Genomic DNA, 12,441 nt, shown 5'->3' on the forward strand with positions numbered 1-12,441 from the left:
AGGCGACAATAATGCAGCCAGACAGACATGTCGGGGGAAACTGTAACCACAGGCTATAAATCCCCATTGAGATATTATCGTACACTTTCACTCTGCATTTTGATCTGATGACAGTGCATGCTGTTCACTGAAAAATACAAATATTCACTCATTTAAACCCTGTCCCCAACCCAAACCTCACTTTCAGACACACAGACATCCACAAAAATACCCACACTCATTTTGCAAACAATGGGAACATTTAATAATTGTGGCCAGATAGAACTGATCCATATAAAATAGCAATGAATGAAAAAAGATCAAACAAGAACATTTAGTAAGTATCATTATTTTTGCTGCTGTTTGTGACAGACGTTTTGACACTCACAACCTCCAGGTAAAATATCTGTCTTCAGACGGGTTGACTGGGAGTAAAATGACAGCACAATCATACTGGAGCTTAAGTGTCTCTGAAGGTTGTCCTTTACACATGCTCTCAAAAATGATAATTCATTGAATTTATATAGTGCCACTCATGGATCTTAAAGCACTTTACAGTGAAAGGGGGAACCCTCACCATGGCAGCCATTTTGCACCAGAACACTCTCCACACATCAGCTGAGGTGGAACGGGAGGAATTTATGCAGATAATTATACTAAGGGACGATTAAATGCCAAGTTTGTTAGCCAGACAGGGATTCTCCAAAGTATGAACTAAGCCACTCAACTGCAGTCCATACATTATTGGGTTCTCTTGGCATGGCTGCAGCAGTACCATACCAAATCAACCTAATGAAGAACCATCATGCAGCAAATTGGTTAGCACAGCGGTGGCTCTGTTGAAGCTTATAATACAGACAGGCCAGGAGCAATGTCCAGCAGGAGGTGTGCGCACGTTTGTGTTGGAAGGAAAGCAAATCCCCTGGGGACACAATGGAGCTTCTCCTTCTTCCTGGTACATCCCTGATGCAAGTGTTCAGAGTTCGATACCACAGCCTGCCTCATCTCTCCAAGCAGAGAAAGCTGTGTTAACATTGCATCAGGAGGACAGGAACCACCCTCACATTCACCTGTTCTTAGGTAAACACACACACTGCTACAAAGCCAATACTAGCAGGCAGAATTACACCAATGGCCAGTTACACCAGGCAAAGTGGCAACCAAAGTGGTGGCACCAAAGATCCTGGACTACGGTTCTATTCTTTTGCATTTCAATCAGTTCCCCTGTGGCTTGGTCTTATTCAAAAATCTGGATATGTTAAAATGTAAAAACCAAACTGCTATTTGTTTGGTAACCTCTCAGGAGAGTTAAAGAATTTTAAAAGATCCTACTTGGGAATGCGTTGCTAAACTGTGATTGAGGTTGCAGGCCTGGAACTGTGTCAAAGCTCAACCACTCTCTCCACAACCTATCAGCTCGGTACAGACCCCCAACCCCATCACACTCCATACCCAATCAGCTGTGGACATTATAACATTTTACATCCAACCAGCAGCGTGCATTACCGCTATCAGATTCCACAGCCAATCAGCTGTATGAATTTCCTTTTGGTCGCAGCACAGCCTAAGAGCTGCATGCACATACTCACTCTCACACACACACGGGGTGGTCAACATGCTTGAGTGCAGACAGGGACGGTGACAAAGACGAACCTCCACAAAGACAAAGAGCCATTTGGATAAGTGCAGGCCTCAGATTGGTATTTCAACATGCACTACTGCACTGTCAACACTTTCTAGGCCGGCCCAGGGAAATCCGGGCCGCCTCACGGGTTGGGAGAGTTCAGAGCTTAAGGAAAAACGAAAATGTACATGAAATGGGAGGCGTGACCATATCGGGACTGGTGTTAAACAGTTCAAATTTAATACTCTTTCCCCGTTCTCTACAGAAACCCAGGTTAAAAAAACCCAAACTCTCATAAAACACAGCAGCCAGTAAAAAAAAAGAAAGAAAAAAAGAAAAAAAGGAAAAAGGAGGGAAGGATGGGGATGAGGCAATAAAGAAAATATATTTCTGTATAAGAAGAGTGAGTCCAGACATTCTGAGGGCTGGGTGCTGGGTCCTGCTGTTGCTTCATGTTAATTTAGTGGAGAGAAAAATCTAGAAATATCCAATCCGACCAAGGGGAGGGAATGACTTACTAAGGCAGGGATAGATCTATGGATGCTGTTTTTCTGTTTGAATTGTCATTCTCGTTCCCCCTCTGTGTGGTCTTTTATCCCTCTTCTTGCGAGAGGCGTTTTATTATTTTATCTTTAAATTTTATTTTCCTCATGCCAGTCTCGACTACTCAGTAGTCATCCAGATCAAATAATTCATCGTCTTCTCCCTGGTAATCCATGCCCTGGAAGTCCACCCTGTACCGCAGGATCCCTGAGAGAGACAGAAAGAGAGAGAGAGAGAGAGAGACAGAAGGGGAAAAGAGTGGGGTTAGTCCTGAATCTGACTAAGTTATATTTCTGGACACGCAGGCCCTGAATCACACAGTGCTTTGAGCCCGTTAGCCTCTGAAATTCATTTAGCACGAATGCAGCGCTAAGGCCTCAGTCTCACCCCCAATGCCACCAAAGCCCTTGACAAACTGTGACCCCTCCTGGCTCTTGTCCGTGACGATCTCCAGCGTGGCACCAAACTTCTTGTAGTTGTTGGCGAACCACTCCAGCAGTGGCATGCTCTCGATCAGCTCGTGCTCCTGCCCCGTCTGTGGAAAGGGGGGAACAGCGATTACGCTCTGCATAAATCCTTACTCGTTTGTACAGACAAGCTTGTGTTGAGCTCAGTTAACTCATTTTCAGTTAGCCTGCAATCTAGGCTTTGAACCCAATCCACCACAACCCAAATGTTCCAGCAGGGAAGGTATCACTTTGAAAAATGAACTGAGGATGAGTCCAGCAAGAATTTAAATCAGTGTTAACTCTTTAACACTCTAGGCACTCACTGAGTTTCAATATTTCCTATGTTTAAAAAGCCCCTTCAAAGCAATTTCCACTGGACCACATTCGTTTGTTTTCACTGCATTGCTTTGGAGTAATTGGGTTCGTATTAACTCGGGCAAAATAACTTCACTTGGACTGCAGTTTTTGATGTTTCCATTTTAAGCACACAATTTGTGCTCAGATCTGTACTAGAATTAAATGTACTGGCATTATGTAAAGTTTATCATTATTTTTTTCTGAATTACTATCAAGATTGTGACGGGGCTGGTGACTGCACAAGCTGTGCCAGCATGCCGTGGGCACCCTATGCAGTGCTTTTCCTGAGAGTTCAAAGAGTTCAAAGCAGCCAAATTCTTCTTCTCAGAACTCCGGATAGGTTTCGTGGCGAGACGCGAGTGACAGGTAATGTAAAAAGTTTGTGGCAGTCAGCAGAATGAACATGAACGCTCTGACTCATCTTACCACAGGTATCACTCTTCTATTGGTGACTTTTTCTTCCCCCTCCCAGTTTTAGAACTAACCAGCCTATATGATCTTATCTGTATTTTAGACTGATGTTACTAGAGGCAACAACATTCTCTGAACAGAAGAGCATTAGCTACACTGCTAGTGGTCACTGCTGCCACAAATGTACCGGCATTCCTTAAGGGATCTTTCCATCATCATTCAAAAATGATAGCACATTTCCACATCGAGTCATTTTTGCGCATGTGTCCACATAACACGATGCGGTCTTCAGACAAGTCCACGTATAACCAAATCGGTCAATACAGCCAGCTGGGCCTCTCTGTACATGGCTTTTAATACGGCTGCACAGTAACCGCTTCATTCCTTCCAGAAAACCCCAGACTAGAATATATTTCTCTCCCCATTATGGCCTTCAGCAGGGACCAAATCTACTGAAGAGAGAAATGAGCACATCTCCTGACGAGAGATACAAGTGTTTAAAAAAGATTTTCAAAAGGATTTAAAAAAGAAAAAAAGTCCTATTTACAGACGGTTCAGTGTCAAACTAAGGGAACACAGGCATATCAAGCTATCAATGTCAGTGTACTGGGCTGAAGTGACGGCCCTCTTACAGGCTAAAAGGAGAGGGAGACAGAAGCTAACCTCCTTATCTGTGAAATGAGACTTGTCCTTCTCCTGCTCAGGCGTCAAAAACAGGGTCTTCTCATCTGAAACGGTCACAGAGATGCGTCATCAAGACATGAGCGGTCAAGGCAGAGGAGTCAGGCAGTGAATGCCTACTCATGTGCTAAATATTTCACATACACTGTACTGCATCTCTTTAAACATTTTTTTCCTTAGGGAAAATCTCATTGGTGGGACAGAACAGGCGGTATTCAATATGTAAAGGGAGCTGGCTCTCTGCCAGCAACTTTGCTATAAAGATAATTTTTTAGCACACAAGAACGGGCCAATGAGACGATACAACCGGTTATATCGCACAGCTTCAGGCAAAGGAGTTCCTGCACCTTTATCAGCAACTGGCATGTTTTCCAGCATTCATGCATTTATGACAGAGCGTATTATGGCACTCAAATAGATAACTGTGAGGCATGAAAAACATTCCCATTTGCTGTAATTAAAACTACATAATCTCAACCATGCATGGCACACCGGTATAACCAACCATTTTTACTTCAAATTAGGCACTGGTGGGTCCTATGTTAAATAAGATTTGAATGAAACTGGATTGGCTGGTTTGGGCCATGCAGTTTCAATCAAACTTTAAAATAAAAAAAAATCTGATATTAAATGTCCATAAAGGGGTATATCCTGGTCTGTGTGTGAGTCCAGTAGTGACATCTTAAAAAGTTGGTCTTACTTAGTTTGCTCATTTTATAAAAGCTTAATGTAGGCAGCTACATCAAATGAGAAAATGTTCATTTGAGTAAGGGAAATATGCCCACTATTGAATTTTTAATAATACAAGTCTGAAAAGCCTAATACTTTAAGGAGTACTGGTTTTCAATAAATTACTTTAATGATGTTAAACAATCCCAGACTGTATTTTTCTGCCATTTGTACCTTGGGTTAAACAAAAAAAAAAAAAACATTTAAAAAAAAATAATTGCTTCATAACCAATTCAGACTAGATGCCGGATAATAGGGTCCCCAGTGCAGTTTCGGGCGCATGCATTTGTGTACCATTCTCAGAGGCGTTGCCCTCAGCGCCATGGCAACGCAGAATATAACGCATGGTGTCCAGGTTCTCATAAACGATGAGGATCTCCACGGCACCCATCTCCAAGGCCTTGAGGGTGTCTTCCACACCGAAGCAATACTTGCCCGTGTCCTGGCTGATCTCATCAAAGTAGCGACCTAGGGAGAGAGTGGGGACACACCTCAGATTGACACCTGTCACTCAAAGCCAGGGACACAGGCACTCAGTATAGTAACAGTGAAGTGTAGACCCAGTCAGGTATGTCCAACTGCAGGATGTGGAACGGGCGGGGTTTCATATCCAGTCCCACCCACCAACGCTTGCAACTGGTTAAAAACACTTTCGCCATTCCAATCACTCCACTGGATTGGGCAGTAGGATGTCTAAAGGCTGGCCATGACATCAAGCTCCACCCTCCTGCAGCCTCTTGACCCAGTATCTCCACTCCAACAATTCTGAGTGGGTCTGTGCTGTACAGAGAGCTGACAGCCCCTCTGCAGCACAACTCAGCTGAAACTCAAAGACATGGGCACATGGAGGTTTCATAAGTACCAATTAGTTTCTTTTCCTGGATGAACTTCACATTGGACAGCACTTCTGCCGACAGCTCGATGGCCTGGTTGAAGCCATTCTCTCCTCCGTATGAGATATCCACCAGCTTCAACACCTTGGCTTGTAACCTCTGAACAGAACAAAAAATATGCCAACTGGTTATTAGAAATAAGACAAATAACCCCATAAGATCATAGAGTAAGGACATTTTCTCATCTTCAGGGCTTTGTAAACTTAATGGAAAATTGTGTTGTGCCTAGTCTAGCATACTAAATGTGGCCTAAAGAATGCTGAAATATGTTTATTAAAGCCTCAGTGTTTCCTCACACCACGCACACTGCAGCCCAGCACCTTTAATCAAACTACGTTAGAACAGAGCAGTTCGCGGTGCACTGACCGGGTCGAACATGTCCGACTGGCTGAGCTCGGGGTACTGACCGGGTCGAACATGTCCGACTGGCTGAGCTCCGTCTTGAAGTCGGCAGAGCCGGCCAGAACCATCCCCGCCACGTTGACCTTGTCGTTGGACACGAAGAGCTGGACGGCCGTCTCCGCCACCTTCCGCACGTAGTTGTGCCTCTTCTCCATCCGCAACCGCGCGAAACGCAGCGCCGACTGCCCGCCTCGTCCTGAGGAAAGAGGAGGAGCCGCTCAGCACCGCCGCTGCACGCTACTGAATTACAGCACACACCTCTAATACTTTACCGCTATACTCAAACCAGGGAGCTGTACTATACACGGTTACATCTGATTATGCATAATGACAGCAAGAACAATGGAATGGCAACCTCACAAAACACAACATCAACAGACCTGACAGCATTTACAAACAGGTGGTTTTTAACTGCCTAGCCTTTGTAAAAGATATGAAGGAATTAACTAATAAACATCTGAGTAATAAGACCCCATGCCAGGTTTGTGTTCAGGGTCGGCACGTGAACATGTGGGGCTGGCAGGGGGGGGGGGGAGGGGGTCAGCAGGATGGTCGGTTATGCCGTGGTCCGCGCGCGGTCAGGGAGTTACCGTGCTTTTTGGGAAGGTCCACAGTGAACTTGTGCAGCACCTCCCTGGTGTTCCCCTGCAAGGTCCCGAACAGAGCGCCACTACCGTCAATCACGATGAAACCAAACTTGCTGTCGTCTGACAGCAGGGCTGTGAGAGCCTGCCAATCAGGGAGGGAGAATCGGGAGGGAGGAGGGGGCGGAGGAGGAGGAAGAAGAGGGGAGAAAATCACTATGAGGCGACGACACCGTAGATTATAGGGCTGGGTGGTATACCGTATTTTTCGGTACACCAGGATGAATTCACGCAACGATATGTGGTTTTGCAATACTGGTGTCAATGATATTTTATGAATGAATTGCACACTGCAACAGTTGGACTGACAATTCACCTAAAGTTTACATCACACATTCTTTGTTTTCAATGAAACTCGCACCATTTCATTAAAAAAAAGGGATGTGACATTGCACATAAAACGTGCAGAGAAGTTTGTGGAAACGCATGATGCCGTGGGAGTGACGCCATGCGGTGAATCCTCTCAGCCTCTGCAGCATTTTTAAATTAAAAATACCTGGAAGTGCAGTAGGGCTGGGCGATAAACCACACCGACACTGATCGAATGCGTTTTCTTTTTTTAAAGGGTAATACCACATCAGCTTTCTTTTCTGGGAGCATGTGATGTTTTCACAAGGAAACAGCAAGGCCTTGGTGCCGAGTGAATATCCTATCAACGCTCAAGAGGTAGGAATGGTATTGTTTTCTTCCCCCTTTCATTTGGCCTCTTAAGTTTGGAGGTTTACTCCCGCATAAGGTGTGATTAGAGAAAAAGAAAAAAAGACAGAAGAAAGCCGATATGCTGTAAGGTGGCTCTGATTATTATGCTTAAAAAATGTTTTTTTTATTTTTATTTGACCAGTCTATTTAATTCCCAACCAAGAAGCTTGAATTTTTAAAAATCTAACATTTGCAAGGCTGCATATTAGGGTTTTTAATGTTTACTATCAAATTCTGAATGTCATTCAATATTTCACACTGTTCATGTTCCTAATAAAAATAGTGAAGTTTATTACTACCACATTTTGATTGAACCTACATTATTATTGCCTTTTGACTTATCCTTTTTATACAGTTACAGTATATTCAGCTTATGAAAAACATTACAAATTATATTTTGTCCATATCGCTCAGTCCTCACAGAACACCTCTTGAATGATACTTGCAATTAGAATAATTAAGAAGGTTTTTACATGGTAGGGAAAATCATACAACTCATACAGCAATGTATGAACAAAACCGTTATGAAAAACTACATCAGTTATAAACTAGCTTCAACATATTTGGTCTTCCAACCCATCATGGTATGGAGTCTAGAGGTCTGGGGTCCAGAGAGGCAACTTATTTTAAAAAAACATTAAACTTTTCCAAAATAAATCCCACAAACTACAAATTACACACATAGCTGCCGGGCAGAAAGGGAGTTCTCATTGATATTACATTTCCAAAATATACTGCAAAAATATTGGACGTCTGCAATGAAGCCCACAACAAGCAGCAGTTTAAATCATTTAAAAACCAAAGAGCTGATATCTCAACAGAGCTGCCTTCAGTCAGCCAGTCTGAGGCTAACCAAATGAGAATTCCACACTACCATGTCTGTGGCTCAAGTAACTTCTGGAAACAAACTATCGCAAATCGGATGAAACTGAATTACAGAACAAATCCCCCCCAAAAAAACCCTTCAATTTGGACTTCAGTACAGTGAATCCAAAACAGTTGATAGCTGTTGAGTCCCTAAAACATGACGACACCATCAATGTCATTAAGAAATGTAATAGTGCTCTCTACAGCATTGCTGGGAAAGATTAAAGCGAAATTAATTTGAGAGATTTAAATATCCCTCACCCAATTTCCAAAAAAAGAACAGGCAAAAGAATTGCCAGTTTTATTAGGCGACGGCAAGAGAGCACCATTAAGCTTCTCTATAGGCAGTAGCCTGCAGACCCATGAGGGACATCATTTGCTAATCAAACAAGTGGTGCAAGTTACCCAGTTACCCCGACAGCTCTAGCAAATGACATTCACCATTTTGCATCACGCCACCTGGATGTCGCAATTCAGGAACACAAATTATTCTTGCTGGAAACCAATCATTGGAGTTACTAGCTCGTTTCTTTAAACACTACACCACACAGCCACGGAAATTTATTTCCCTGTTATTTTAACAGGCAATGCAACAGGTAACTCTTTTTCACAGGAATTGGAGCAGGACACCAGGGTGAAGACCCCTACACTTTTGAAAGAATCTGCACAGTATAATTATCATATACTGCAGTTACACTGTAAAGTATTAACTTGAATAGGTCATTACACATACAAGTGAACTGTATACCATAAAAGTATGTTCAAATGATCAACAGTATCTTTCAAACTTAACACTTAAGTCTTTAAAGGGTTATTATTGAAAGAATTGTTTGTTTCAATGTAGATGTGTCGATGTTTTACAAGGTGCACTCACTCATGCAAATAATGCATATTTTACTGTGAAAGAATGCAGGGGTGTAACAAGGCTCTCACCTCAGTGTGGAATTTGTTGTCGCAGAGATACAGGGAGGTGTTGATGGGTTTAAAAGGTTCAAAATCTATGTTGACTTTTTTCTCCTTTCCTTCCTCTGTCACTATGGTGCCACAGTACACCACCAGTCCATTAGGGGGCACTGCAACAAACACAAAGGGGTCCAGCCCAATTAGGAGGGGGCACAGACAGCCGCAATTAGTGACCACACCACACAAAGTGAACTGGATCATTCATAGCTTTGCCAGGATCCAATGTTTTCTGCTGATCACTAAACGTTCCCTTCACACAAGTTATTATGAATTACTTTTTGAACACATGATTGTTTTCAAACCCAGTCCTGGTCAGCCACTGTAAATGTCTTTTTCTCATAGGCAATATATTCACTAAGGTATCAGTAAGCAAGCATTTAAGTTCTAACATCATTTCGTACCAATTTGCTCCATTTATGATAATGTGCCTTCAAGAGGATAAATTATCTTTCAACATACATTGAGTGTCCACATAAGTTCAATCAACAGTTCTTTACAATTCAGAAGTTGGTAGGAACAAAAAGCAGCATACACAGTGGGCTCCTGTGGTTGAATTTGAAATGAAAACCCATGTAGTACACAATTCTTTCACAGTGAATGCTTTCCCTTGCAAGCTTATGAGATAACCTAAAGGGCTCTTATCTGTAAATCATTGTGAGGTATAGCACTGTTCAAAGTGAACAGCTAAAGAACAACCGCAACTTAAGGGAAGTGTTGCAGACTGAAATAACCTGCCAGGAAAACTCATTACAGACACAAATCTATACATACAGACCTACTAAACGCTACCCAAAATGCATCAAGCTACTATAGCCCACCCATGACACATAGAGCCACTACAGCCAACCCAGCGCATACAGCTACTGTACCCCATCCAGCACACACTGAACCACCACAGCCTGCCAAGCACATACTCATCAACTTATAACCTACTCAGCACACCGTGACCTATGCCCAACCCAAAACACAGTGAGCTGCCATACTTGAAGCATGACAGAAACTGCTGTATTATGTGTACACTTAACTACTATACCATAGCAGGAACAATGAGATACTACATTCTACTGTGCATAGTGGACTACAACTACAATACCCTTCATACATTGTGTTACTGTATGCTACCTTTCACACTGAGCAGCAATATGCTACCCTATACGATCGCACTCACACACACACAGACACACTCCTCACCCTTGTTGTAGAGTTTGAGTCTCTGCTGTACAGAGGTGATGGCTCCCAGCACAGAAAGCCTGTTGACTCTGCTCTTGATGTTGGAGGCTGTGCCAAACTCATCCGCCAACATCTTGGCAACTCGAGAAATCTGGTCTTTTGGAGGGATGATCAGGGAGATCATACTAGTGCCATTCCTGTTGTGGAGAAGACACAACTAAGTTAGACACAGCACCGATCACACGGAGAGAAATGAAAATGCACAGCCTACTTCAGTATGACTCACAGAAAGCCACAGACATAAACACCGTTAACATCATACATTTCATTGTAGGTGAATAAACATACATCTATTTAGGGGCAGATCACACCCGGATGTCCCCCCCCCTCAATTATACCCGTGTTCTTTACCGCATGTTGACCGGGAATGGAGGGAGCGTACACACTAAAAGCAGAGAATGCCCTTGAACAACTGAATAGTTCTACAACACACTGCAACTACACCATGTGCACGCACACAATAACCCCGCAACCGCCAGTGAATAAGCAGTCGCGCGCACCACTATACTACGCCGCCCCCACCCCAAACCAGTCACACAAACACACTGACGAATCGGACACGATGTACCGGTATCTATCCGACACGGAATATAGGACAAACGGACACATAGCAACTACTAGCTAAACCAAGGACAATAACACCAGTCTGATTGCAACACAATCTTTTGTTTCCGAACCGCCCTTCTTGTAGCCTCATGCCCCAGTTTATTTACTTGAAAATTGAACACAATTATAACAAATACTAACTAGTCATTAAGCTAGCTGCTATTTGACCAACTACCAAGCTAGCGTCTGTTTGTCCGAAGCACGCTTGGTCTACTGTGTGCGGAGAGTTGATCAGTCAGCGAAAAACAGTAATTGACTGTCACCGCTCAATTACCACGGCACAGTACACATTTAAGTCTTCGCAAATACGGAAAACAATAGTTCGACAGATCTAAGTAACAAGCTAGTTAGTACTCGCGACCGAATTTGTGAACAACCTCTAACTAGAAACCCTGGTTAATTACAAAGCCACAGCATGCGTAAACCAAGGAGTATAGAGACGCATACATTGCGGCCCACAATGCTTATCAGGGCCTACATTTTTCGAATAGGTATGTTACCAAGACTACCGGATTTTCAACCCTAGACAGAAAATCCACTAAAAATATCAACTCGATCCCATTCTTTCAGTGGCATGATTCCTCGCTCGCGGAGTAACCCCACACCCTACTTGCACCCCTCCCAGATCCGGACACCCTGTACAGCTGTTATAATGCGGTTGTCCGAGATGGACTCCATCCCCTTGTGAACGATCCCTACCCCGCGACTCCTGCTCTCACTCGCACTCACCCCCGGGCCGCCTCGAGACTTTTGATCAGCTTCTTTATCTTCCATATCTCCACGTTCCTGTCCGCCGCGCTCGGGTCGTCCGCCATCTTTCCTGCTGTAATCGTCTCGGCACCTAGAATGGAGAGGCGGCAAGCTGGTTGATTAAAAAATGGCAGAGGAATTATACATCTCACATGTGGGTATGAACAGAATACAGATATCAAGAGGACTTACACCACAGGACCCAGGGTGCTAACCCCACAAACTTTAAAGCCCAGTGTGTCCACACGGCTGAGCTAACCGTGAGTAAAAGGCCTATCGCCCGGCTGTATGTCAGTGTAGTGCGCGGCGCGTTCAGGCCCTCACATCCCTCCCAGGCCCTAAAGTCCACCTAGTTCCTCCCATTACTGGCCCAACTCGATTCGTTTTCTAGCATTTAACAGATGTTGCTAAACTTTGGATATAATCGACTCAGTTATACATTCATAACTTATACCAACATACTTGCCTCGGGCTCCGCCGCTCCACTCGGTCTCCAGCGCTGGTGCCGCCGCGCGAGTTTTTACGGTCGGCTTCCACTTATGTGACGTTGCCTCTAGAGCCGGTTCGCTCTCTCAGACTTGCGCGTGCTGTGATGGTCATGGGGCTCACGTGGG

The 12,441-nt window shown here is 43.9% G+C and overlaps 1 protein-coding gene across 4 annotated transcripts; it reads right to left on the minus strand.

Moving 5' to 3' along the window:
* Positions 1-220: 220 nt before the first annotated feature.
* Positions 221-12,441, minus strand: LOC118223697 (eukaryotic peptide chain release factor subunit 1). Of its 4 annotated transcripts, none has more exons than XM_035410587.1 (11): positions 12,294-12,441; positions 11,807-11,918; positions 10,433-10,608; positions 9,212-9,351; positions 6,659-6,797; positions 6,074-6,264; positions 5,636-5,765; positions 5,068-5,241; positions 4,027-4,091; positions 2,534-2,681; positions 221-2,353 (listed from the first exon to the last, which is right to left on the minus strand). In XM_035410587.1, exons 2-11 carry the CDS (start codon positions 11,890-11,892, stop codon positions 2,271-2,273), a joined length of 1,332 nt encoding a protein of 443 aa, XP_035266478.1. In that variant the 5' UTR covers positions 11,893-11,918; positions 12,294-12,441; the 3' UTR covers positions 221-2,270. The 4 variants fall into 4 exon arrangements, with proteins under 4 accessions (XP_035266478.1, XP_035266479.1, XP_035266477.1 ...); XM_035410588.1 differs by having other exon boundaries at positions 12,290-12,439; XM_035410586.1 differs by lacking the exon at positions 12,294-12,441 and adding an exon at positions 12,020-12,140.

This window comes from Anguilla anguilla, chromosome 3, assembly GCF_013347855.1.
Source record: "Anguilla anguilla isolate fAngAng1 chromosome 3, fAngAng1.pri, whole genome shotgun sequence".
Taxonomy (NCBI): Eukaryota; Metazoa; Chordata; class Actinopteri; order Anguilliformes; family Anguillidae; genus Anguilla; species Anguilla anguilla.